The sequence below is a fragment of the Coloeus monedula genome, assembly GCF_965178545.1.
Source record: "Coloeus monedula genome assembly, chromosome: 7".
Classification (NCBI taxonomy): Eukaryota; Metazoa; Chordata; class Aves; order Passeriformes; family Corvidae; genus Coloeus; species Coloeus monedula.
In genome coordinates, this window is record NC_138787.1 from 296004 (window position 1) to 324003 (window position 28000).

Genomic DNA, 28000 nt, shown 5'->3' on the forward strand with positions numbered 1-28000 from the left:
CCTCCACCGCCGGTGTTTATTATGGCTGTGGGACCTTTGTGCCGGCTGGGAGCGCCGTGGTGACGTTTCCCGCGTGCCCATGGTGACGGCGCGGCTCCCCCGCTCCCGTGGCACCCCTGCCCGCCGCACCCCGGCTCAGCGGGGCAGGGCCCCGCTATTTAACGGGTGCCCGACAGCCGGGAGAGCCGTGCCAAGGGCGGCGATCCCGAGTGCTGCCGGCATTGCCTCCTCTGGGAACTTTTCTGCAGGTTTGGTGAGTGCACGGCAGTGGGGGAGCACGGGGGCAGCGGGAGCGTGGGCACCTCTGGGTCAGGGTGCGCTGCCCCCATGGCTGGCACTGCATCCAGGCACGTGTCCCCAGTCCCTTGTGGCCCACGAGGACACGAGCTCGGCACCCAGGCTGGGCCAGTGTGGGTTTATTTCCATTAAAAATGGAAACCACATGCCTGGGCTTTGGGGGTGCGTGGAGGGCGGGACAGTTGCTCTGGGGGTTGGTGCTGTCACCAAAGGCACAGGACAGCTGTGAGGTCTGTGGAGGGATGGCACTCCTGGGGAAGCAGGTGTAGTCTCTGTGCCAGGAGCAGATATGTGGGACAGAGGAGTCAGGTCCCAGCTGCTGGCTGGGCAATGTCCCCTGGCAGGAGGTGACTGATGGTGCCTGTCCTTCCCTTTCAGCTCGGAGACCACTGAGGAGGATGTGTGACCCCAACCAAGGTGAGGAGCTGTGGGGCTGGGCAGGGCTGCAGGTACCACACAGCCATCAGGGCTCAGAGAGTAGCTCTGTGCCATGGCCACAGACACCTGGGGGTTTACCTGCATCCCAAAGGCATGTGGGGTGTCCTTTGTGAGGAAGAGGTAGACCAGGATGGGCCCTTTGGGTGGAAGGGTACACCAGCTCCTTGCACTGTCTGTCTGAGGAGAGCCTGTCTCTGCCCACTAACAGCCCCCTCTTCTTCCTAGGCCCACCACAACCATACCTTGCAGTGTGCCCTCCTGCCCCGCCGGGATACCCTGGTCCTGGCACAGGTCCCTGCCCTGGCGGCGTGGCAGTCTGCCCCCCGTGCCCTGCTCCACCTGGCCAGCACCCGCACGGGCACCCCCCATCGGGGCATCACCCCCATGGGCACCCCCCAGCAGGCCATCACCCCCATGGGCACCCCCCAGCAGGCCATCACCCCCATGGGCACCAGGATCACCATAAGAAGCACCATAAGAAGCACCATAAGAAGAAGCACTGCAAGCACCACGGAGACAAGGTAAGAGTGGCACAGCAGTGAACCCTTCCCTAATTCTATTGCGGTACTCTGGACCCCTCCCCGTTCCACAGCATCTTGCCTGAGCAGCTGGGACTCTCCTCTCCCATTGTGTAGTGGCTGGAGCAAGCTGCCAAAACTTCAGTGGCTTTTTTTAGACGTGGAAATTCCTGTTAGATTAATAAATAGGCAAGAATAAGTCACATTAAGTGAGTAATTTGAAAAGCAATCCATGAAATTCCTTGAAGCCATTTAAAATGGTGACGTGGCTCGGGGTGCACTGTACAGTGTATTAAATCCCAGGACTTTGTCCTGCTCACCTGAGTGCAAGTCGTCCATAAGGGACATTCACTCAGTGTCTTGCAGCAGAGGAACTGTTCAGTTCCTCCTTAAAAACGAAAAAAAAAACTCACAAGAAAACCAAAAAAGGAGAAGCAATTCCCTCTGCTTGGAGTAGATTCTGCAGAAAATGCCATTCCAGAGATGGGCACCATCCTGAGCAGGTCTGAATGAGGAACTGCTAAACAAAGGCCCATTTCCAACATTGGAGGTGGGAGCATTTCCCAGACAAATCAAACCAGCAGCTCCTCTCACTGGGAAACAGCTCTGGAAGTGATCTGCCGTGACTGGTCCTTGCTGGCAGAGAGCAAGACCTTTCTGGAATTTCCTTTATTGACCTTAAGAGTGTGATAAACAGCTGTTATAGCATTGGCTTTCGCAAATAGTGAAATGTAAGAAATATTATGTATTAGAATATGTTAGGAAAAATGATATGCATGGTAAGAATAACTTCGCTACACAGGTATTTACTAATTAACATTATAACTAGGATTAAAGTTACAAGATGATTATATAGCTTGAATTATAAGATACCTATATAATTTAAATTATCACTTTTTATACAGTGTAATAGCTAGTATGTGGTTAACTTATCACTTAATGCTTAAATAAACAAAAAGCCAGGTAGATAATCTCAAAAATAGACAAAATAAGAGAAGCAGCAGGATGTGCTAATGAGAAAGGAATTCAAACCGGTTGGACCCAGAAAGACCTAGGAACAGCATAACTGCGCACGCTCCAAAGACACAGTTGAAAAGTTCAAGATGTGAGGAAGACCTGAGCCTTCATCAGAGAAGACCCCCGAAGACCCTCACATCGTAATACGCATGCTCTAGAAGGCAATCCGGGGGAGGAACTATGTTAATCCCGTCTAAAAAAATGTAAATCAGTGCACAGAAAAACTATGCATATGCATTTTAGTTTATTAATATGCATGAATTTAAAGCAGATAGCCGGGAATCTTTGTAAGTGTTCGTGCCTCTGGCTATGAGGCAAGCACCCAGCCCTGTCCTTTGGCTTAAGTGACCTTTGTCCCCTATTGTCCCTTATTAAATTTATAAAACCCCAAAAGCAAAAGGAGTGGGCTCCATTTCTCACAAGAGCCTTGTAAAAAAGTCATAAAAAACCTCCAGTCCTCCCACAATATGGGGCAGCCACAGCAGGGTCACTAACCCCTCTCAGGAATGTTGTGACAGAGGCTCGTTTCCCTGCTGCCCTAAATTTGTTTTCTCTTCCCCAGCCCTCAGGTGGCTCCTGCAGCTCAAGAAGCTCAAGCAGCAGCTCTGACTCTGACTGAACGTCTGGCGTGTCTCACCTGCTCCGCGGTGATCAGCGAAACATGAGGCCAAAGTCCTCGTAGGAACCCCCTGCATGGCGCTCCCCTCCCTCCCCCTTTCCCTTGGAACAGTGTTTTGCCTGCTGAGTGATTTCTCTTATGTGTAGCTTGTAAGTCCTTTGACCTGGAATCTTGGAGTCAATGGACAGCATGTCCACCCTCTATCTTTCCGGGGAGCCTGCTGAAACTCATCATGTGCTGTTTTCCAATCTGCTGGTGTCTGTGTGTGTTTTCCTGCGCAGTGATACTGGCTGCTAACAGGGATCCAATAAAACTCCTTGCATTTCATGTGAACTTTCCCAGGTGTAGCAGAAGGGGTGGCTGGGGGATACTGTAATTATGTGGGCTGCCATCCTCCACATCAGGGTAATAATTTATAGGAACAATCTCACCATGGCAGAGGGAATCTCCTGTGAAACAGATGAGGAATGTGAACAAGGCCAGTGCTTGGAGCAATCTGTGTCCCTGCCCATGGCAGGAGGAGTGGAATGAGACAGTCTTTCAGTTCCTTCCCAACCCAAACCATTCTGTGATTCCATGATATCTGGACATACCAGCTTGAAACCAGGAGAATCAGCTGCTCACTGAAAATAATTTTTAAAATCCTCAAAACTACAGAAAAAAGAGGCCTTTTCAGGATAGGGTGAAAAAGGACCGTTTATTTTTGCAGACAGCACAATTCAAGTTCAAATCTGGGCATTGCTCAGCAGATACCAGTGGGAAGAAGGTACCACGGATGCTTTGAGCACGTTGGGGTGACTGGGAGGCAGTTCTGGTGGCTGTCCAGTATTGTGTCAATGCTGGGAGTCATGCTGCCCCTCTCAGCTGAAATTTGGAGTGCAGTAATAGATGAGCAGGTTCTGATGAGGGGTAGAATGACAGAAGGAATAAAGGGAGGTATGGCCCACAGGAAAATAAAGATCTTAGAGATGATTTGTGAAATTTAAGATAGATACACCCCCCAAAGGAGCATCTGTGGAAGGCAGCAAAACCTCTCACACCATCCTGCTGTTCCCAGGAAGGAGGAGCAAGACACACTGAGAGATACTGAGAGTTTTTGAAAACTAGAATTACTCATTGGTCCTGCTACACCGGAAAGGTTTCTTGCATCTCTGATAAGGCCTCCTAGGATTACAGTACGTACACAAGTCATGGCTTCTTGTGTGCAAAGCTTTACAGAAGTACATCGTATGGCTCTGTATCCTGCTTTGATCTGGGTTTTAATTAGCACCATAAATGTAAGATACATGACTCTTCATCATGAAAATCAATAAAGAGCTCTGGATTTTGGCTAGAAAGGAGGACCCAGAGGGCAGCTCTTCTGGGCTAGCAACCATACAGGGGGAAGAAAATACAACAGGTAATATCAGGGGTGTGTATATCAGTGAGAGAAGGATTTTGTGTGCGCCCTTCCTTTAACAAATCCACCGAATGAACCTGTCGAAGAAGCTGGGCTGGGAGAGGCTGTTATAGTCCTTCTCCCGGAAGATGGCTGCCCGGTCCCCCAGGCCAAGCTTCAGCAGGACATCCATGTCCACGTCACTCCCCAGAGCCACCACCGTGGGCATGACATCCTGCTTCTTCATGGAGTTGATGGCCTCCTCCAGGTTCTTGCTTCCTGTGATGCCGTCGGTGATGAAGACGAAGGAGAGCTCGGCATTGCGCCGGGCGAGTCGCTGCCCGTTGCCCGGGCTGAGCACGATGTTGTTGATGGCGTGGATGATGGCTGACCCGATGTTGGAGGATGAGTCCAGGTACTTGATCTGCGCCAGGGCGTCGGAGATCTCGGTCAGGTTGTGGGTCAGCGGGAAGACCACGTTCTGGTCCCGCTCGCTGCCGTACTGCAGCAGTGCGATCCGGGCGTTCATGTGGTCGCTGTTGCTCCGGGCCAGCGTCAGCTGCTGCGCCACATCCTCCACGAAGCGGTGGGCACTCTGGAAGTTCTGCTCCCCAATCCTTTCTGAGCCGTCCAGCAAGAAGACAATGTCAACGGGGCGCTGGGTGCACTGGGCCACAGCAAGCTCTGCAGGGGGAAAAAGGAGGACAAGAGTTGGGATGATAAGAAGACTACAGGATAGTTTGGGTTGGAGTTGCCTCTGTGCATCCTTGTCCAAAGAAGGATCAGCCCAACCCTGCTGCCAAAGCTTGTCTTTGCAGCTTGAAATGAAGGAGCTTTGCTTTTGATACCCTCAGCTACTGGGTGCTTAATGAATGTTAATTCTGGGACTGATGACAGACCCTCATGAAATTAGACAGGTCTGTGCATTTCAGTCCCAGAATTACACCCACTGCCTTACATCAATTTCCAGCTCTTATTTGTGAGACGAATATCCAGCGATTAGTGGCAGGCAGCACCTGCAAACCTCTCAGTTACTTCTGGAGAGTGGTATACTGTCAGAGTTACACTTACCATAAAAGCATAGAATCAGAGAATCACAGAATGGTTTGGGTTGGAGGGAACCTTAAAGCTCATCTCGCTCCAGCACCCTGCCGTGGGCAGGGACACCTCCCACTAGACCAGGTTGCTTCAAGCCCAGTCCAAACACATCGAATACATGAATATATGCAGTGAATGAACTCAGGGAAAAAAAAGAAGAAAATAGCTATGTTTGGAGTCAGCTGATAGTCAGAGACTATTATTTCCTCCCTTTTCGGTAGTTATGTGTATTGCATTCAGGGTTCCTCTGTGTTCCCCGAGCTGGCAGCAGGGCAATGGCCATAGCACTCTCAAGCAGTTCTGTGCCTCTGAGGCTGCATCTCAAAAGAGTGAAGTCCTGAAGATGCTGCCATGTTGTGTTGTGTGACTGGCAAGGAATAGGAGCTTCTGGAGCAGCCCCACCTTGAGCACCCATGTCTGGCAACAGGGGGTAACTTTGGGGGTAGGAGTGTAACATTAGATTGAATTTCCACACTGTGAGCAAGTCCAGCCTGACAATGAGCTTCCCTAGTGCTGGACAGTGCTACACCTGGGTTCAGCACAGAATCAGGGAATCACAGATTCCTTATGGTTGAAAAAGCCCTCTGAGATCCTCAAGTCCAACCATTAGCTGAGCACTATCATGTTAACCACTAAACCATATCCTGAGCACCACATCACATTTTTTGAACACCTTCATGGATGACGACTCCACTGTTTCACTGAGTAGCCTGTTTCAGTGCCTGACTGTCCTTTCAGTGAAGAAATTTCCCCTAATATCCAGTCTAAATCTCCCCTGGTGCAACCTGAAGCCATTTCCTTTTGTCCTATCGCTTGTTACCTTCCCTCTTTTAAAGCAATAAAGGCACATACTCACCTCTGCCCAATCTTCCGTGAGAAATGTTGTCTAAAGGCATGTTGATGCTGCAGTTCCTGGTATGCAGGTACTGCTGCCACAAGGATACCTTGCCTTGGCAGCACCTGCACTCCTGGTCCTCACGTGCTCTGAGCAACCGTGGAGGGGAAAAGGCAGGAAGGAATCCCCCTTGCAACCACACAGTGCAAAACCTCTGTGAGGGTCTGTGAAAGCAGGTGGGAGCAGGGGCTGCGTGTCATGTTGGGGCAGTGCTAGCAGCCTCCCCCAAGGCCTGCCCACATGTTTTTTGAGATGACAAGCAAGCCTGAAGAGCTCCTAGCTAAGCAGAGGGCAGCATCACTCCATGGAGCTTCAGTGGGAGCGTAATGCACATCTGACAGGAGCATTCCCCAGAGACACATTCTGCTCGATGCTCAGCCCTCACAGCTGGAGAGGGCTGCCTTCCAGCTGTTTGATAAAGTGCCTTTACATATGAGTTATCCCATGGGAATGTAGGGCAGTAAAGCCTTGGGGTTGTCCTGCTCAGTGTCAGGCTCTGTTTGCAGCTTGTTCTCATTTCTGAGAGGCTGAGGACCCGAGCACCCTTTTCCGCAGCACGATTCTCATCCTAACTGGCAGAGAAGCTCTCAGAAGTACCACCATGAATTAGGCTGACTAAAACCTTCCTGTTGTGCTTTTAACTGGTGCATTGGGCCTTCTCATGTGGATCATGAATGCCTGTAGCTCACCTTACTGCACAGGTGGGGATGTCTAATGAAGGCAGCGCAAATAAGCAGAAATATCATTGATTTTTCTGCCATTAGTGTACAGAGTAACTCCACCCATTCACATTACCTTCCTGCTTTTTCTAAAACCTGAGCAACTTGTATTTCCTCTATTCTTTCGCAGTATTGACAGTGGAGATGAAAGTGAGGTGGGGATTGACCTTGCAGCCCTTTTTGGGGTTTCCCCCTTTCCCAGCCCCTCCTGTATCTTTGGGGAGGTATGGACCATCCTTTACCCTCCTTATCTCTGTCCTTCCTTTGCCCAAGAGTTTCACTGAAGGAACGCTGCTGTGATGAAATCCATCTGGTTTTATCAGAGGGATTAGATGGGATTATGCTAAAAAACACTCCTTCACCAACTTCTTCAATCCTCTTTTTGTTCAGCAAAACGTCCCAGCCCTGAGGTCTTTTCAAATCAGTGGGGTTTGGGAGCTTTTCCTCTGGCATCATGGCTGGAGCAGCTTAACTACTCTGAGTTCAGTCCTGCATCCCAGCAGGCTAAGTCACACTAATTTTGGGGTAAAAATCAAAACAGAATAGGGAGTTTGGCTTTGCACAGACTATCTGGAATATATGAATTATGACCAGACTCAGGCACAGGCTGATCTTTTTGCCTTCACCTAAAACAGAGAGCACACCATGTAAAGCACTCAGAACTCTTTCCCCTCTATTCTACACTGATAGCAGCTCTGTTCTCTGAGCAACTTGTCCCTGTAGACTGGGGGAAAAAGTGCTGAAACCTCGGGGGAACACTGCAGTAAGTTCAAAGCGGGCAACTCCCACGGCTGAGCTTGGCAAGTGGCTCCACCTTTTATACCCGGAAATATTACAGCCAAATTCCTGAGGATAGCACATCTCTCTTCCGCCCATTAAATGTGACATTTGCTCAGTATACTTTATTGCAGTAATACCATGTCAGTCAGAGTAAGCACTTCTACTCCTGTGTCTGCACACGAAATCCCACTACCTCTAAATACAGCTTGAGAGCAGTTAAACTGGAGGTGGGAATGGCCCTTGCCCGCCTGACTTTGTGCAAACTGGGCCATGGATGACTGAGTGGATGGAGATACCAGGCCTTGTCTAAGCACACATACCTGCAGTGCAGGTGGTGGCTCTGTGGTGTCTGAGCCAAAGCAGCACTGGGTATGGATTGAGTAGGCTCTACTACATCAAGCTTAAGTACTTGCTTTTAAACAGCTCACATCAGTCAAGGAATTTTGCTTTGGACCACTCGGCCCCACGTAACAGAATATCTGCCTTTTGGATATGGACAGCTACGTGTTGCGGATTACGACAGAGGAAACACAAATGTACAAGCAGAGAAAAAGGCCAGGGGAGCCCACACAGCTTCTGAGAGAATCACTGCCCAGGTGTCAGTGCTCCCAAAGGAAAGGGAGGGTTGCTCCCTCTCTCACCCTGCTTGCTCCTTCCCTCCACCCCCAGCTGCCCATGAGGGGTTCCACAGAGACACTGTGGTGAGCGGGGATGCACCTTGCTTGGTCAGCCTTGCAGGACTTGAAGAGAGCCCGTGGTAACCGAGAGAGAGGATGCAGAAGGGGGAGAAGGATGCTTTGGAGGGGGTCAGCAAGGACATACACAGGAAGACATAGGGAAAACGCATCGTTAGGCTCTCGGCAAAAAAGCAGCAGAGAAAGCAAGAGCATCCCTTGGTACTGCTGGGGAAAGCCACCATGCTCATCAGCCAGCTGAGCTGGAGGGGACTGCTCCTTGTGTCCCATCCCTGGCTGAGCACAACCAAGCCATTCTACTGCCTCTGTCTCTCCTAAACTAAAAAAATCTCCCCATGAACTGTCCCCTCTGCCACACAGGAGCGACGATTTCCACCTCCACTCGGCCTCTGCCTCCAAGTGACCCCCAAGAGAGGTCTCAGCACAGCCCTAGCACGGTCTCTGGGTCCCCCACAATCTCGCTGTGCACCATTTTGAAGGTGTCAATGAACAAGTCCATCCACTCTTGCCGCTCATTTCCAGTGGCAAACTTGGCTTTTTCGGCGGTAAAGGCCAAAGTGGCCACCAGCTGGGTGTACACGCTGGGGTCCCGGGATTCCCGCGTGGAGTTTAGGAACTGGGCGATCGATTGTATGGTGCTGGGGAAATCTATGTTGACTCCCTCTTCCATGGGGCGGAAAATAACTGGGTTTATGCTCCCAGGGTTCCTGTCATCTGCAAGTGAGCGTCAAAAGAATATTTTCAGGGCTTGCTAGCAATGGCTACGTCTCTGAAAGCTACCTGGCTTTCCTACCTGCACTGCACCAGGGAAGAACAGAGCTAATGAGGACAGAGGAGTAAAGACCAAAGCCAGATTTTAAATCTTTCTACCATTTGTGTCTGAGGAACCATGGGATTTGCCCTGAAATCTTTCACACATCAACTGAATGACTTCAGAAAATTACACAAAACCTTAACTGCCCAGTTCCTGCTGATCCAGCATAGGCACGATGGAGAAGAAGCAGTGCTCAGGAAAAGGGCCACCTCCTACTGCAGATGGGATTAACCCATCACGTAGCTTAGGATCATGTAGCTATGTCCAAACCGCACCCACGGTGCTGTAAGGCAGAAAGGCATCTAAGGGACAGCATCATGTGACCCCCTTGCCAGGCACTCAGCCTCAGGGCAGTGACTCCACTCAAAGCTGTGCGGTGTCTGGGCTTGTCAGGGCCCTGAGAGCCTCCGTCTGCACCTGGCTGTGCCAAATTTAACTTTGAATAAAACCCCAAAGCTCAAAGCAAAGCCTTTTGCGTGGGTTAGCAAAAGCCTCTCAGGATGTCATGCAGTTTCTACGAAGCAAATGGTCAGTTCGGATTTGCTCAGCGTACAACCCTCCAGCATCCTGTTAGCACAGCTGTGCCTGAGGAGAGACAAGGGGCTGTGCTGAAAATGGGGCACTCTCAGGTAAAGCCCTGAGGCAGCATGGGGGGAAGACAGGGTGTATGTGGTACCTGTCCCTGTCTGTGCTCTGCTGGCATTACCCAGGCTGAAGCTGGGGCACAGTTGATTTGCCCCTCAAAGTGCCAGGACCACCATGTTGAGCCATGGGGCAAAGAACGGGGCAGGTTTAGCTGCCTCCCTGACCTGAGTCTGTCTGGCCAGTCCAGACACACGCGCTGGATGTGCACTGGCTCGCTCACGTTCCCTCCAAAGGGCACTGTCTCCATCCAGAGGATCTGCGTGGGAATTGGCACGAGCTCATGGGATGTTCTCCGAGAGCCAGAGAAGCCCCAGGCTCTGTCATGTGCCTTATGTCCCATCCCATCCAACGTGTTCCCGTGCCACTAGGGAAGTGTGACCACTGCAAATCCTTCTGAACATAACAGCAGAGCAGCACGGCCGAGCTGGTGTGGTAGGTGGGAGGCTCTGTGCCCAAAGACTCCTGAACCAATTACTTAAAATTCCATCTACCAGCCCTAGCCCAACTTTGAGAGGACGCCAACCCTACCCAGCCACGTCACTCCACCTCCCATGTTCTGTGGGGTGCAGGTCTTGCCTGTGCTTGGCCTGGCTTGCATATGGCATGGCTTAAGGGATTCACCCAAGAGGGAATCCCCTCAGATGCCTCCTCAAGCCATTCCTGTTGCAGTCCTCAGGGCTGCCAGGCACCACCGAACTGTTCTCACCTTGCCTCAGGAACAGAAACATGCAACTGCACTACAAGGAAAGGACTGACAGCTTTGGAGGGCTTTGATGCCCAAGCCTGGGAGAAATGAGTGTGCCACTGCTTGTGTTCCTCGGAAATGGGAAGGCTGAAAAGACCAAAACCTTTGATGACACCTGAGCAATGACCAGCGTGGCCTCCTTGTGCAGAGATTTGCAGGACAAAGCTCCTCAGAAGACACAGCAGAGGAGCTCAGAATCATGGTTGGACACTGTGCCCCTGGCATGGCCAGGTGCAAATACTCAAAATACCAGTGAGATATTTTAGACAGGAATAATTATAGTTTTTCTCCAGATTTCTGTGCATCCTGGGACCAATCTTCCTTTCCTTTCCACAGAAACAAAGGGACTTATTTAAAAATGAAATTTGATATTCTCTATAAGGCTCAGTTGAAGCTGGGGACTGCCACAAAAACATTCATGGCAAGAGAAGAGACAAAAATTGCAGAATGGGCAAAACTTTGGTCTTCTATAAACTTCGTGTATCAGCAGAGAGTGCATCTATTGTATTTAAACAGGCACAGGGACTCAGGCAGATGGGACCTCTCTGGGAATTTGGGATACACATTTGCTCCTTAACAAGCAAAATGTGACCCTGTTAAGCTACCTTCAGCACACAGAGCACCAGAAGATCCTTACAGCCTTTTCCTTTAATCCAACACCCTGAGTTAATTGTTAATTAAATATAGCCAGCATTAGAGAAGCCAAAGCTCTGGGTCCACTAGGTTGCCATTTTCCAACTGATCCCTAATAACAGCTCTGCCCATCACTCCCAAGGAGCATCCTGCTACAAAAGTCACCATGAGTGGGAATTTAGCAAGGGGATTTTGACTTGAGTTTGGAGGTCAAAACCTGGTAGCTCCCAGGAATTTCCATGGGGAAAAGTATCAGGGATGAGCCATGCTGGTGCACTCACACAGTGCACTTGTACCTACCTGTGCAGGGAACTCAGAGAGACAGGAAAAGAGCAGGAGACGAAACCCTGGAGCCTCTCCTCATGTAAAGTAGCACTATTTCCCAAACTCCTGCCTTCCAAAGGAACTGAACAGGGTTGCACCCCCCTCTCCTACTCCTGAGCCTCATGCAGTCTCCCCCCAGAGTCTGTGCAGATGGCATGAAGCTACTTGTAATGTTTACCTGTCTGACAGGGCAGCTCGGGGCAGACGACCTGTGGATCTGGAAGGAAAAGAAACAAGGAAAACTGAGCCATGTGCTGCCATCCCCCTTCACAGCTTGCACAGTCAGAGTGGCAGGACAAGGCCTCTTCCGAGGAACACCAAAGGACTGCCCCAAAAGGCTGGTCTTTATCTGAGGAAGGACTCTTAGTCCAGGGCTACCTAAAGGTCAGACCCCACCATGGATGACCCAGCTGCTGGCCAACCTGCTGGGACACATCTTGGCCCCCCACCCCAAACCCTGGGGCGCAAAACTCCAGTTCCATGCAAGGACAGGGACAGACCTGGGCAGAGCACGTCCTCCATCTTGTCAATGAATTCCTCTGCCACCAGGTCTGAGAAGAGCCTCATCTTCTGGACTCGCTGGGGTTCATTGCAGGCGATGGAGACCAGGGTCTCGCTCTGCTCCGGCTGGTCGAACATGTCTCCTATGCCGATGGTGTTGACCACCACATCTCTACCGCAGAGAGCCCCGAGGTTCTTGTCATCATCCCGGGGGTCGTAGCGCCCGTCTGTGATCACCACAGCGAACACTTGGGCTTTCTTTCTCCTGCTTTCCTTGATGAGCTTGTTGTAGGCAAACTGAAGGGCAGACGGTGTCCAGGTGCCTCCAGCGATCCACTCCAGGCGCTTCACCGCTTCCTTGAAGCTCGACAGGGAATTGATGCGCTCGTCATCAAGCTTGATGGCTTCAAAAGTCCCCTCGTGACTGTACTGCACCACCCCAACACGGGCACCTGCCAAGGAAGTGTCACATTACTTGGCTTTGCATCCTTGGGGAAAAGTGGAGAAAGTCAAAGAGCTGCCCAATTGGTCTGAAAAGCCGTGGAAAATAAACAGTGAAGTTGAAAGCATCCAAGACCTTTTTCTTTTCCCCATGCCCTACTCTGTCCCCACAGAGTCCAGACCTGTCTCTGACTTGGGGTCCTTGGCAATAGAGCCCAGCCTGCTGACCACGTTGACGACAAAATTCTTCTCCAGGGTGAAGTTGGTGTAGCCGATACTCTCGGAGCTGTCTATGACAAACATGATATCCAGGGCACCGCAGCGCTTCTCACAGTCTGGGGAGAGGGGCAGGGAGAGAAACACGTGGGTCAGTGATGCTGGGAACCCTCTGGTGACCCCCTGTCCCCATCCCTCGAGTGGTTGTTCCCCTTCCCTGGGGAGAGGCGATGTCTGCTCACCACAGCATCCACACGTCTCTCGCACGTAGGTCATCACGTCGCAGTCCTGCCAGGAAAGGGGTGCAGGGTGAATGCTTCCCTCTAAGGGAAAGGCTCCCCTTTGCCTTCCCACCCAACCAGCCCTCTCTCCTCTTTCCCTGGCTCCCATGGGAAGCCACAGGCCACCTCTGCCAGGCAGCAGCAGGACATGATGCCCTGTTTTGTTCCCAGGCTGTGCATGGAAAAGCCATGATTGCCCCAGGAAGAAGAGTAGCAGGGGTTACTTACAGTCAGACCGGGGTCTCCTGGTGGGCCAGGGGTCCCCTGCAAGAAGAACACAGGGATTTCAGGCACAGTTTTCCCATTAGTTCTTTTTCTGGGAACTAGATGTCAGAGCCATTATAAATGTGGCTTTTTGCTGAAGGGGAAGGAGAAAGGGAGGGCAAGCCCCCACTGTGAGCCAGCGGACACATCTGGCATCTGGTGTCCCCTCCAACAGCATCTACTCAGACACGATGCCATGGGAGAGTACCTCAGGGCCTGCTTCACCAGGTGGACCACGCTGTCCAGGCTCTCCTCCTGGGCCAGGATCACCCTGGGGAAGAAGTAAAGAAGGGTCAAATATTTTCTGGGCGATGCTGGTAATGCAGCCTTAGGTGTTCAGGGCCCCTCCTGACCCCCTGGTCAGGCCCAGCCCTGCTGAGCACAGTCACCAGCCTGCCACAGCTGAGCTTGGGGACAGGGAGCAGGCAGAGAGTGGCAATGTCACCCCCAGCACACCTAGCAGGGGTGTGGGAGGGGGACACTGACCCTGGGGCAGTACAGGGAGGCTGCTTACCGGCTCCCCCTTCTCTCCTTTGGTCCCTTGTGCTCCTTTTGGTCCAAGCTCACCTCTTCCTCCCTGTTCGATGGAAGGAGAAACAGATCCGGCATGGAGCACATCTGGATGTGCTCAGGCAGAGGCTCTGCTGCATCACAAACACATGCCTGCCTGGCCTGGGACAGCATCCTCTAAACCAGCAGCTCAGAGCACAGCAAACAAACAGTGTTTACACAGGCATTAACCAAAAAAAAAAGAAGTTCCGCAACGCATTTTTCAGATTGTTTCAAAAGGAGATGGGCTTGCGAGATACAACCAAGCTCAACAGCTGCAGGGAACATCCAGGGCAGCTGCTGGCAGGCCTGGCTCCTCAGCCATTAACCCAGAGGGCTGGGAGACAACTCCTTGGCATCCCAGCCAGTACAAATAAACAGGTGATGGAGACCTGGAGACAAACACACCCACCTTGGGTCCTGGCCGCCCCTTCTCACCCTTGTCACCCTGCAAAAGGAGAGGAGGGAGAGGTCAGCACCTGTCCAGGACTGGCCCCACACTGTGCACATGTACACCCAAAGATTGCAGTGAGGGGCAAGAAGCTGAAGAGCAGCTGTAGCTGCAGGCTGATGGTTGAGGGACCATCACCATGATTGAGGCTGGGGTCCCCAACACCTGGTGGACTGTGGCCAGGGTCAGTCCTGGTGTTCAACCCCCTTTCTCCTTCCCAGGCTCCACACATCTGTGACCCTGAGCATTTTTCTTCCTCCTTCCCTGTTTTCTCAGGCTGCTTGGATCCAACAGCAACACCCACACAAACAGATTTCCTCATGTGCTGAACGAGGAATACGTACCTGAGGGCCTCTGGGTCCAGGGTAGCTGAAGCCAGGCCTGCCTCTGTCACCCTTTAGTAGAAAAAAAGACCCATGAGATACCAACCCTTCTGACCTGCTCCTGTTAGAAACAGTTACAGCCATTTTCATCTTCTCTTGGGGTGAGATACCACCAGGAGCCAAAGCTTCTGCAGCTGGCCCTGAAGCACTGGGAACAGCTGTGCAGAGCAAGGATTTGTGGGGTTTTGGGGATGTCATGTGCCAGGGATGCCCCTGAATCTGCTCAGGGTGAGGGGTGTAATCAGAGCTGCCTTGGCCAGAGCAAGACCTACATCTCTGCCCCATAGGGAGGCTCAGGTCTGATTCTGTTTCTGAGGCACACAAGTTTCTGCAGTGAAAACTGCCTATTTTTTTTTTTTTTTAATAAATAAATAAATAAATAAATAGGAACACAAACCTGCCCTTTCAAATGCAGAGGTTTATTCATGAACTTTACCTTTGGTCCTGGTGGTCCAGCATCACCTCTTGGGCCCAAGTCACCAGGATCCCCACGTGATCCCTGCAGGACAGTTTTGGGGAGAAGGCAAGGACTGAGTAAGGATGTTCCTTGCTGTCCCCCCGGCACACAGGGGACCGTGCTGGAAAAACCAGCTCTCGAGATGGTGCTGCAGGACCATCTCCCTTCCTGGTGAGTTTACTGTGACAGTGACTGTCTCAGCAGTGGGGTTCCCATGACCCATAGAGCCACATGGATGTCACAGCACTACTGCCACATCGGGGTGATGGACTAACCGCAGACCCAGGACAAATGGGTGCTTGTGGAGTCCCATCTTCCCTCTCCCCAGTGACCCACCCGCTCTGGTGATCCATTCCACATTGCCATGGGAACACCCAATTTCTGAGTCTCCCTGAGAGAAGGTTGTGCAGGTTCTCCTCGGGAGGGACAGTGCAGGCAGCTTGTGTAAGTAGGGCAAGCCCTCACCACAGAAGGAGGGCCTGGTCACACACGTGCCCAAGTGTGACTTACTATCCTGCCTGGCTCTCCCACAGCACCCGAAGGGCCTCGGGGTCCTGGCAGTCCTTGTTCTCCCTGCACAGCAAAGAAAGACACAAGAACACACAGTGCATGAGGAGGAAAGCCAGGCAAGCTGCCCCGGATGGCAGCAGTGCTCCCCCTTCCTCCTGGCTGTCACCAAGCCTTGCTCCATGCTTACCCTGGCTCCTTTGTTTCCAACCTCACCGGGCAGACCACGAGTACCCTCTGGACCAGGATCTCCCTGTGAGAAGGGTAAAGATATTCCTGGTCAGGGAATGCTATCTCTGTACATGGCAGTGCTCCATGATGCCCTTCTCAAACCTCGTGTTTCTTGGTTTCAGTGTCAGGCAGTGTGCCCTCTGAATGTGTCTCTTAACCTTGAGCTTTGCTGCCCTTCATCCCCTCTCTTGACCAAACCCTGGAGGAGAAGGCTGTACCTGGTGCCAGCAGGGCAGGCAGCGGACACAGTGGGAGCACAGCACAGTGGGATCTGCATTCCCAGCTCTGGTGCTGCATGGACACTGCATGGCTGGGCAGTAGCACATCACACACACACCACTCCTGTCCATATGGGGCTCACTTGCAATAATCTGGGCAGTTGCCTTACTCACCCTTTCTCCTATGCCTCCAGGAGAGCCTTTGCTGCCTTTCGTCCCTGGATCTCCACGTCGCCCCTTGGCAGACACAAAAGTCACATAAATGGGATGAGAGGATGGATGTTACCTGGGCAGTGACCCCTGGCTGCCCTCCCTCCTCCCTCTGGGCCCAAGAGATGTACACCTGCCCCCTAAGCAAATGTGTTCCCAGCAGCAGGGGAGCAGGGATGCCCATGGTTCCTTTTGGGAAGCCACAGCCAGCCTGTTCTTTCACTGCAGCGACCACAAACACGCCTGGTTCATTCCCTCAGAGTTGAAGACTCTGATTTACTTCCAGCTCATCCAGTGTTGCTTTCCCCACTGGATCTTGCACAAGGACACATGCTGGCTGGGCTCTGGCCCCTTGGTGCTGGTGGAGCTGTGCCATGGATTGTCGTCTCCAACCCGCTCCCCAAAATTTGCAGCGTCCCGTCATATTAACTTGGGTCTGTGTGGCACCACCGATACGTGACACTGCCCTTGTCACAGAGCTCTGCCATAATGGCCACCAGATCTTGACTCTTTGAGCTCCTGCAAGGAGCCAGAGATTTGGGGAACTTGCCAGAGTATAACCAAAGTGTCCCTGGGCATCCAGAGGCCAGGCCTGTGTGGTTAAGTGGGAACACAGGACACTTCTCTAAGGTGAAATGGTTTAGATCAGGCTTAGGATTATGGGAGTTCTGCTCTGTGATTTTGGGAGAGACAAGGAGATCAGCATCTGCACATCTTTCAGGATTCACAAAGCAGAATGGGGGAGTTTCTCAGCACTCATCCATGAAGCTGCCTCAGATTCCTGCAGTGTGCCCAATGTCCAGGGATCTATTCAGCCACTTACAGCCTCTCCTTTGGGTCCAGGAGGTCCCACTTCACCTTTCCTTCCCTTGGCTCCAGCAGGCCCTTGAGCTCCAGGGTTGCCCGGGAGTCCCTTGGAGAAGAAAAAGAAATATGGTTTGTTGAAAGAGAGCTCAGGGTGCACACACACTCCCCCCATTTTTATCCCGTGTCAAGCAGTCCCCCTCAAGCAGAGGTGTGTATGAGCACCCAGGTTCTGCTTCCACACAACCTGGCACGCCCACATGGCACTGCCATGAGCACGGGCTCCAGCCTTGGAGCAGAGTGGTCCTGTGTCACCTTCCCCCCATCAGCTGACAACAGGTTTGTCAACTGCTCCTTACAGCATCCATCCAGTCCTGCCCAAAGCCAGAGGGGCTGTGGCTTCCCCATCCCTGGAAGTGTTCCAGTCCAGGCTGGACAGGGCTTGGAGCAACCTGGGCTAGTGGAAGGTGTCCTTGCCCATGGCAGGGGGTGGCACTGGATGAGCTTTAAGGTTCCTTCCAGCCCAAACCATTCTGTGATTTTATGAATAGACCACAATAAAGCACTGGAGATATTTGAACGCTGCATGAACCTACCGGGCTTCCTTTCTCTCCTGGGGGCCCCGGGGGTCCACTGCGACCAGGCCGGCCAGGATCCCCCTGAAACAGCCAGAGAGCCAATGGTCATTGCCTGCCTCACCAGCACATTGTACCATGAGTAGCCCAAGGAACAAGGCCAGCAAGGCTCTTCCCTCAGCTCCTGTGCCTGGTGACGGGATCCAGACCCCAAAGCCTATGGGCTCCACAAGCAGTGTAGGATTTAGGATACATGTATAAATACAGGGAATGGTGTTTAGCTGTCCCCACTGGCAGCCTCTGCCCACACCCTGCTGTCTGTCCAGAGCACTTGTACCTTTATGCCTGCATCTCCTCTTTCACCTTGGTCTCCTGCATCTCCTGGGTAGCCATCAGGGCCCTGGGGAGGGAAATGAAAAGAACCACACACTTCACATTGGGAACACTCTCCATGCAGAATAAATCAAATAAAACTTTCTAATCAAATAAAATTTCGAAGCCAGTGCTTAGAAAGTTGCTATAGAGGCTAAAGTAGTTTTTGCTTGCTGCTGGTGTTGACGAAAGGGCAGCTCCACCTCTCTGTGTGGAGGGGAGGGACACTGGGGGCTTCCAGCTTACTTGCCCATGGAAAGGAGGCACAGTAAAATCAAACTGTGCTCCCCGTTCCAGGGATCCCAGGTCTGGGATCAGATTATACAGCTGGTAGGAAAATGGGCCGTTAACCTCTCGTTGGCCATTTTTCTACATATATACCTCACTCAGCAGCTACACAACTGATGTGCTGGTGAAAGAGTAAAGCATTCCTACCTTGTCACCAGGGTCACCCTTGCATCCTGGTGGTCCAATTCTCCCCAGCCTGCCCTGGAGAGATTACATTCAAAAGGAAAAGACTGAGAAGTTATAGGTGTCTGAAGGGAAAACACAGCTTTTCTTGCCGACAGTTAATAATTTTAGCATCATCTGCTGACCTTATCTGTCACCAGCTAGAGAATAAATAGCAAGTGTATTCCTTAAACTGGGGTGGGGTGTGCAGGGACAAGTGGAGGAGAAAGCAGACTAAAGAAAAACAGGCAGGCTCATCCCATGAGTGTATCCTGAGTGATGGGAATGTCCCTTGAGGCTGGGTTTGGTGGTCACTCACGTCCAGGGTTGTGCTGGGCCTCCCTCATGCCCCTCCTGTCAGAGCAGCTCAGGTGTGCAGCAACCACTCTGCCTGACAGATGCCATGAGAGAAGGGACTGCCTTGCTCTGTGGCCCAAAACAGCTCTGTCACCAGTGCTGAGACAGCTCTGGGATAGAGACTGGGGGAACCAAAGGGCTTTAGTGTTTTAGAGAGTGGGGGTACTGAGAGATATTTTAGAGCTTCAGCAGCACTTGAGGAGCGGGAAGAACTGTTATTACCCACAAATATACTGGGCTGGGTATAGGACACAGTGCAAAGTCAGGGTGTGCTGGCCAGTGGACAAAGCCAGGGACTTTGTTGTGAGGCCTTTGAACTTGACTTTAAGGCTTTAATACTAAGCACAAGCTATGGTTTAGAGATGAACTTTCAGATTCTGTGACAAACTGCCCTGAAATCCAAATTTCTGTGAAGCTTTCAGTGTCCATGTCCTGTAGCGGTCATTAACATTCAAAATAAAGTATCTACACCCAAATCATTTGGCCTTATCACCTTCTTAGCAGGAGCACACACCGGGTCACACATCCAGGCCCTGCAGAGAGCGGGCTAACAGAGGCATGGCGCTTAACGCATGAAGCAGTGTCGGGAGATTTAGGGTGGGTATTAGGGAAAGGTTCTTCCCCCAGAGGGTGGTGGGGCACTGGACAGGCTCTCCATGGAAGTGATCACAGCCCCAATCCTACCAGAGTTCAAGAAGAGTTTGGACAACGCTCTCAGGCACAGGGTGGGATTGTTGGGGTGTCCTGTGTGAGTTGGACTTGATCTTTGTGGTTCCCTTCCAAATCAGCGTATTCTGAGATTCACTCCTGCGACCTGAATTACTTCACACATTTCTACAGGACATGCAGAATAATATACAGATAAATTCACAGAAACCTCGGTGGGAACAGAAAGCCAGCATGTGGGATAGTAGAAACTACATAGCCTGTGGGCATGAAAGAGGGTAAAGAAATGGAACAGCAGCAGCGACATTATGGGGTGCTTCCAGTGCTCCTAGTTACCTTCTGTCCATCTGTGCCGTTCCTTCCTGCCAAGCCAGGGGCACCCTTGGATCACGGGGAAAAAAAACCAAGAGGGATCTATTAACACACAGTCCAAGCGTTTGGGAGCTGGAACAACGTGCAAGTTAGAAAATGTCCTTTCTTACCCTCCGTCCGTCGGATCCAATTTCTCCCTGGGAGAAAAAGAGGACAGGAAGTCAGACACTGCCTGCAACCCCCCCGCCTCCCCACCGCCCCCTCGCCCCTCCCTTTACATCCTAAACCCACCACCGCTTCACCAGACCGTCATCAAAGCCTGAAGGAGGAGACAGGCTTTGGGATGCCCTTGGAAATCCCTCCCCAGGTCCACAGTTACGCGTTAATAGCGCTGTTATCCCTCCCCATTACAGCTAATCTCTCCCTCTGTGCATCAGAAAGGAGCGCGGTCCCTGCCAAGTGCCCAGCCAGCCATTCTGTCTCTTCTTTCTCACCTTCTCTCCTTTCAGCCCTGGGACACCCTAGACAAAGGAAAAAAAAGAAAGAAAATCGCTTTGTTAGTGCCTGGGCAATCAGCAGGAGCGGAGCGCAGGGGTCTGGGGTGGGAAATGGGCAGGTGAGATAGAGAAGCAAAGCTCCCCTTGCTTTACCAAAAATCAGGGAATGCAAAGAGCTCCGCCATCGGCTATGGGATTCTTACCTTGGGACCAGGGTATCCGATCGGACCTTCAATACCTGGGTCGCCCTTTGGGGAGGAAGGCACGGAGAGTTAGCTCGAGGTCATCAGAGATGCAGCAAACAGCGGGGAGGATTTTCCACAACTCACCTGTCGTCCCTTCAGCCCAGGGGAACCTGGCTCACCCATGTTCCCCTTTGCACCCTAAGGAAAGAAAAATCCCAGCATAAGTCCAGGCTTGGTGCTGACTGAGAAAATGGCAGTTTCTGGGGATCAGAGCACACAGAGCCGGGGCAGGAGTGTGGGACACCCTGCGCACATGAGAGCTCTGCTTGGAGAGTGGGAGACTCAGTGACAACTGCTGCCTCAGTCCTGGTGTCCTCCGGTGCTGGAGGTGCCCAGCGGATGCTCGGGTGTTTGTCTGCACTGCTGGCAGGGCATCAGCCTCGGCACAGCCATGGGCACAGCAGTGCTGGCTGTGCCTTCCAGGGCCAAGACATGCTAGTGGGGGGTATTTCCCACCGGGGTGCTACCTGAGAAGGCAGCCGATGCGGGCTCTAAAGCATCCTGCAGTGGTTGTGGGAGGCAGGGGCATTATTGTTTTTCCCACAGCTTAGAGCAACTTACCTTCTGCCCTCGGTATCCCTTGGGACCAGGTGGACCTGCAATCTCCAGGCAGCTCATCTTGTAGCACTGAAATACAAGAATTAAACTGAGCTATTGACAGTGTGCATCCCAAACTCAGCTCAGCTCTGCACCCACGGCTCTCCATGTGCCTCTCTCCCCATTAAATCACGGCTAAAATCTGCCGTGGCTCCAGCTGAGTCAGGGCTGAGGCAGCAACAAGCACACACAGAATTTGCTGCCCATAAATTAAGAGTGGAAAATTGCTACGAGCATGCTCATTATAGCTTGGCTCTGGGCCCAGACTGGAAGAACAAGACTGCCAAGTGTCAGAGATGGTGGGGGCTTGCTCATCTGGGGTCATCATGAGACTGGCATATTCTTTGGAGCATCCCCTGCATACTCTTCCCTCTGTGTGCCAAACCCTGCCCCTGTGGTACCAGCAGGGTGGGAGCTTCAGCAGGGGCAGTACTTACAGAATGTGCCTCCAAAGTGATGAAACAAATCTATTCCATAGACCTGAACCCACAGGGAGTGAGTCCAGTGTGCCATTATAACCCCTGGGTAAGGGAATGTGTCCCCAGACTCTGCCCTGATCCATAGGTGGGCAGGGACCCATCCCACTCAGGTCTGTGCTGTTTTGGGGTGTGAGCTGGTCTGCTCTAACTGAGGCAACTTAAACCTGTGTCGTGTGGCAAAGGCATAAAGATGCTGCTCGCTCACCTCGCCGTAGGCTTCGTGTTTCTGCAAAGGAGAGAACAGGAGGAAGAGAATCAGTTAAGGTGCTCGGTCCCACAGGGGAGACAGCAGCCCACTCTTGGAGGGGTGTGTGGTGGTAAGGGAGAGGAGGTGGTAAAGGTCCCCTGGCTGTAAAGATGCCCTCAGCAGAGCCCCTGATCAACAGCGCCTCACAGGTGAGGTCTCAAAGACCACGCTCACGGTGAGCACGTGTCTCAGTGTGGCGCACTCTTCCACATGCCTCTGGATGGGGAGCAGGCTGGAGTTCGGCCTGGTCTTCAGCAAGAGCCAGGACTAGGGTGGCAGCCTGCCCAGACGTGCTGGGAAACAGAGGCACAAACCAAGGGGTCCTGGCTAAGAACCCGAAAAAGGCTCCACTTTCCCTGCTAGAGGTTATCTCCAAAACCCAACAAAAGGGGAAAACATTCCCCCACCCGTGCGCCGCTCCTCTTGTGCCCCTGTTACACCCCCTGCCCTTACCATAGCCTGGATGATCCTGTCGATGGTGTTGACATCGATCTCCAGGGTGTCCCTCTGGGTGATGGCGTAGTTGTTGCGGTACAGCTCGTGTGGCAGGTTGGCGATCTCCCGCAGGCCCTGCTCGTACACCTTCTCGCTGGGGGCCACCGCAAACAGCTTGATGCCCATGTCTCGTGCCCTCTCGGCCTGCATCTTCATCCCCCCGCACGGGCTGCCCGTCACGTGGCCGTCGGTGATGACCACCGCGAAGTTCACGCCGTTGGCCATCTGGGTCTGGATCTGCTGCGTCATGTTGGAGATCGCACAGTCCGTGAAGGTGCCCCGGCCCAGGTACTTGATGGCAGACAGCCTGGGCAGGTAAATGTCTTTGCTGCTTGTCAAAGGGCTGTAAATTTCTACCACGTCTGAGTAATGAAGCCCACCAAACTGCCAGGTGATGTAGACTTGGTTCTGGTAGAGCTCACTCTCCAGTTTATCGATGAACATGGGGATGAACCGCTTTATTTGGTCCACGAGGCTCTGGATGGGCACAGTCTGCAGAGCCACGCTCTCCGAGGTGTCAATGATGAAGTAGACATTGATGGGGCAGTTCCTCTTTTCTGCATGGACACAGTTATTCAGACCATGTCAGAGCACTTCACGCACCCCCTTTGCTGTCCCCCAGACACCTGGACCAAGTGTGATGCTGGGAAAAGCACAAGTCCCACCCAGCTCTAGAAGTGACACCCGTGATTGGGTCAGATGGTTCTCCAGTGACCAGAACTTATAACTCCTAAGATCTGCTATAGAATCACAGAATAATTAAGGTTGGAAAAGACCTCTAAAATCATTGAGTCCAACCACTAATCCAGCACAGCTCAGTACTGAATCAATCTTGAAAATCTTGCATTTTTTGGTAAGAGTCAGGCTGGACACGTAAACCACCTCTATATTGCAACTGAAAAGTGAGGAAATCACCAGATTTAAAGTGAACAATTTTCTGGCATCAGATAGAGAGCTGAGTGCTGGAGACTGACTGGTTTTTGTTACTGCACCTGCTGGGAGAGACAACCACTGGCAGACCCCAGCTCTTCCATCTCTACCTCTCTGCACACGAAAGCAAACCCAGAAACGTGAGTTTGGGTGGAGGACGGGTTTCCCCACAGATGGGTTGTTACCACAGGAGTGCAAAGGGCTGTGGGAGGTGGAATGTCCCTGGCAAGCAGGTTCTACAACTGAGCATTGTTTTTGCTAAAATTGCTGCCCACAAAAGTGACCCAAATTATTTGGTTAGTACCTGCACAGGAGGTAGGACTGACATCTGCAATATCCACATCAAGCTGAGCAGCGTGGAGAGGAACTAGAGCCACACAAAGGAGAGTGGAAAACAAGGCTTGTTGGAACATCTCAGCGGCCCTTCAGGATATTCAGATGCCTGCAGGAAAACACAAGTTGCATGGTAAATGTGATGCTCAGTCTCCTGACTCTGCTGGCATGACACAAAGCCAGCCAATGCTCCTTGCAGACCCGGAGAGTGAAGGGACAAATAAAAAACCTCTTGAAGAAATGCACATCTTCAGTGCTCAACCCATCACCAGGCCTCCGAGGCCTAGCTGCACGTGGGAGTTTACTTCATGTAGGGTTATGATAACTTAAAGTAGTAGAAGTAGAGATCTAGTCTGAAAAGTTTTTAGGAATGTATGGAAGTGTTCAAAGGAACCCAGGATTTAAAAGGAAATTCTCAGGTAACACTCAAGCTACACTAGTCACCAGCATGGAATATGGAGGAAGGAGAGATGCTCACCTTTGTGTCTAGAGGACCCCAGAACCAACCAGCATGGCCCTGTGGTGGCCCAGAGATGCTTCTCTGCATTGTGGCCAGCTCAACACTAACCAAAAAGGGGCACGTGGGATCTCCGTTACGAAAAAAAAGACCTGAATCCAGTCCAGAAAGAGAGCTTCTTTCTTGAATGGTTTTTTTGGCTAACTTTTGGAAAAGTCCGAGGCTTGGAGGGACACTGAGCGTGCATTTGGTGGCACTGGAAGTGCAGGGGGAGGGCAAGTGAGCAGTGCAGCTGTGTTGCTGCCTCAGCTGCCTGAGGAACAGCACTACTGAAGAATACAGGCAACTCAGCCCTCCCTGGCATCCCTTAAGACCTCTCTCCACGTGGTGCCCAGCTATTGCCTGGTGGGACATGCCCCGTTCCAGTTTACAGTGCCAGCTGCAGTGCACCACAGGCTTCTGCAAACTGGTTTATGCTGGAAAGGTTGGTGTCAGTGCTGCTGAGACCCTACAACAGTGACAGTCTTCCTCCTCACTAGGGCTTGTGCTTATGAAAGAATTGGGATTGTTCAGCCTTGAAAAGAGAAGGCTCTGGGGTGACCTTACAGCACCTGCTGGTACCTAAAGGGGCAACAAGAGAGCTGGAGAGGGACTTTGGACAAGGGCCTGGAGTGACAGGACAAGGGGGAATGGATTCCCACTGGCAGAGGGCAGGGTTAGGTGGTGTACTGAGAAGAAATTGTTCCCTGTGAGGGTGGGTAGGCCCTGGCACTGGGTGCCCAGAGAAGCTGTGGCTGCCCCTGGATCACTTGCAGTGCCCAAGGCCAGGTTGGATGGGGCTTGGGGAAACCTGGTCTTGTGGAAGGTGTTCCCGCTCATGGCAGGGAGTGGGATGGGATGGTCTTTCAGATCCCTTCCAACCCAAACCCTTCCATGATTCTATGAAGTTCCTGCACAACTCAGTGTGGCTCAACTTCCATTGTGCTGCAAAGAATAAAAGTGGTATGGTAAGGATAAAACACTTCCATGCTAAAGGGGTGTTTCAGTTAAGATCTAGATTTCACCCCTCTAAGCCTACTGCAGGCTTTCCTTGTTTTGTTTGCCCTCCATAAAACAGGGCTGCAGGAGACCCTGATCTTTAGTAGGACACAACAGCTTTGAGCCTTCAGACAGCACCATTTTAGAGCCAGCCTTTAGCTGAGGAAGACGGAGACATTAACTTCTGAAGAGACTGGGAGCGCTGAGGGCTTTGGCCAAGTGTCTGACTCATCACTGCATCCCAAGTTTAACCACCTCCCTCCCTCCTTCCTTCTTTCCCTCTGTGTGTGTGGGTGGGAAGGTACTCTAGAGCAAAGCAGTTGGCCTGCATGGGCAACCAGGGCCAGCTCTGGCATAGGATGGCTCCTGCTCACAGCCCTGGGGGCTTGGGACTGGGTCAGTGAAGCACCACAGCCTTAGATTCTCCATGGGCAGAGTGGTGAGGCAGGAAAACGACATCTGAAAACACGAGACACAACTCACTTCCCTGGGGTCCTCTTGCACCACCTCCTCTATCCCACTCTGCACCCCGAGCTACGTTATTCTCCTGCTCTACCAGCATCCCACCTGGTATTAACCCTCCTGGATACACAGTGGGTGGCTGCTGGGATCTCCAGTCCCCACCTCAGCGGCCTCCAAGGCTCGGGTGGGCGATGGTGCCTATTTTGTCATCCTCAGAGCACCACCAGCTCTTGTGATGCTGTTGCAAATCCCACAACATTTGATATTTGACTTAAAGTCCCACCTGCCGCTGCAAGATGCTGAGATGGAAACCTCAGATTTCACCAGCATTTCAGACCAACCATTTTCTGCATGTTGAAGGCAATTTTTGAACACAAACAGTTCAAAAAACTAATGAAAAGAGCAAACTGGGAGCTGAGTCATAATGCCTGAACACTTGGGTCTGCCCATCCTGTTCTTCCTTGATTTTTCTCTCTCTGCCAGAGCAGGAACGTTGCTCCCATGAGGCCTTCTCTCAGTATTTGTATTTTCGAGTGGTTCACCTCTTTCCCCATGAGATGCACACAAGGGAAAAACAAAAGGGAATCTCAAGCAGTGGGTCCTCTGAACAGATTTTGAGGGCACTATTTTGCACCATTCTCCCTGAATGAGGGTCTGTGCTCCTACCTCAGGTGCAGAAAAATGCGTGGTCTTTGCTACTCCCACACTTGAGATCCCAGGTGACCTGGCTGTTACACAGATCACTGAAAAATATATGGATTTATCTAGACAGAGCCCTGCAAAAAGAGTGGCCTTGCAGGAGGACCCAAGTTCCCTGCTTGCTTCTCTTCCCACCATGAGCAACCGAACCAAAAGTGGTGTTATGGCAAACAAGTTACTTGCAGTGGCTCAAATGTGCCAATTATAGCTGGTTATTGGGCTCTCACATCTGATTAGCCCTTAGAGCAGATCCCACTGCAGTAGAAATGTCACCTCATGCACCCAGCCAGGCAGAGCCATGGTCTGCCTTGTCCCAATCACTGATATTCCTGAAGTTCCCCCGGTGCACTGGGTATTTCTCCTCCAACACCAGAACACCCACTGTACTGAGCAAACTGGTCCCAAATTCGCAAAAAACGAGATGTTCTGCTCTCTAAGCTAACACTGTCTGCAAGGAGCTTATTTAAAGCCACATGAATTTAAAGGCACACAAATTGCATTACTCTCAAGAAAGGAGAATTATGCTGGCTATGCTAAAATATGCAGAATAAAGTTTGAAGCCTCCCTGCTGCTCAATCCCAGCGCTTTCCATGGCCATGCCCAGCAGGCAGTACCTGTGGTGTCACTCATTTGTGCATGCAGCATTTTCTCCACTCAAATGTTTGATAAATGAAGCTAGAAAAGAAAAATATGTCCCATTTGGAAGAAAACTCTTACAAATGCACCTCCTCTTCCTTCCCGTTTGTGTGCCTGTGGTTTGCATGCTGCATGAGGAGGGAATTTCGGTGCTGGTTGCAGCCACTACCCAAACGTGCCTTGTAATTTTAATCCCTAGGCAGAGCACCCAGGGGGAAGGTTTCAGCTACAGGGACTCCAGATATTTTTCAGGTCTCCCAATGTAATTATCCTGAGATTTCAGCCAGGGAAAGCCCAGGCTGCAGGAAGGCTGGGAGGCAGCAAACCCCTGCCACCAAGCGCAATGAATTCACAGGCATTCATGAATGTGCTGTCACCTCCCAAAATACAGGAGCTTGCGCTGATGTAATTCAGCATAAATAGGAGATGAGGGCCTCAGGTGAGTCTAATTAGTGTCTTCTGAAATCCCAAAAATCAAAGGGGAATCATGCAGCAGAGCAGTTCTCTGCCCTGCTGCCATCACTTCACTGGAGCGGCTGAACTCAGCCCAGTTACCCCAGGGAAGACCTTGGTTCAACAAATCCACCCCCTTCACTGAGGGATTTTCTAGACCTCTGGCCCTGGCAGTTTGTGGCCCGCACTGCTTGGACCTGGAAAAAAACCCAGTAAACCCTTGGGGAAACGCCCAAACTAGCCAAGAGCTGGAAGTAAAGGAAAAAATTATATTCTCTTATTGCAGGTACTGTCTAAACATGAATCAGGCACCTTGCTGGGAAGCCGGTAAGCAGCAGCAGGCACGGACTGAAATTTCAGAGGGATTTCTGTTATTCCCGACTGGAGCTCCGTCAGTAAGTAGCCACAGAACCCCTGTACTTGGAGAGAAAAAGTCTGCCTACCTGGAAAATGAGGTCATCAAAACTTCTCCCCCAAATCCCTCCGCAACGTAAGGAAAAAGGACTTTGTGGGGTGGCCGGTGTCAGGAAGGCTCCCGCATCCCCGGCTGGAGGGTGGCTCCGTGCTCTGGG

General features: G+C 51.8%; 1 protein-coding gene and 1 long non-coding RNA gene across 2 annotated transcripts; one reads left to right on the forward strand and one right to left on the reverse strand.

The window, feature by feature from the left end:
• Positions 1-4223, forward strand: LOC309574768. The gene is made up of 4 exons (XR_014226552.1): positions 1-253; positions 676-714; positions 961-1256; positions 2833-4223. It is a non-coding gene; the product is annotated as an uncharacterized lncRNA (long non-coding RNA).
• On the reverse strand, positions 4224-28000 carry COL6A2 (collagen type VI alpha 2 chain). The gene is made up of 28 exons (XM_082284623.1): positions 27872-28000; positions 23655-23792; positions 22379-22977; positions 21884-21904; positions 21164-21229; positions 20687-20740; positions 20561-20605; positions 20355-20381; positions 20031-20057; positions 19885-19929; positions 18511-18564; positions 18041-18103; positions 17725-17787; positions 17148-17237; positions 16289-16351; positions 15856-15918; positions 15669-15731; positions 15138-15200; positions 14663-14713; positions 14280-14315; positions 13833-13895; positions 13527-13589; positions 13283-13318; positions 13016-13061; positions 12740-12892; positions 12116-12568; positions 11794-11832; positions 4224-4951 (listed from the first exon to the last, which is right to left on the reverse strand). Exons 2-28 carry the CDS (start codon positions 23761-23763, stop codon positions 4344-4346), a joined length of 3063 nt encoding a protein of 1020 aa, XP_082140749.1. The 5' UTR covers positions 23764-23792; positions 27872-28000; the 3' UTR covers positions 4224-4343.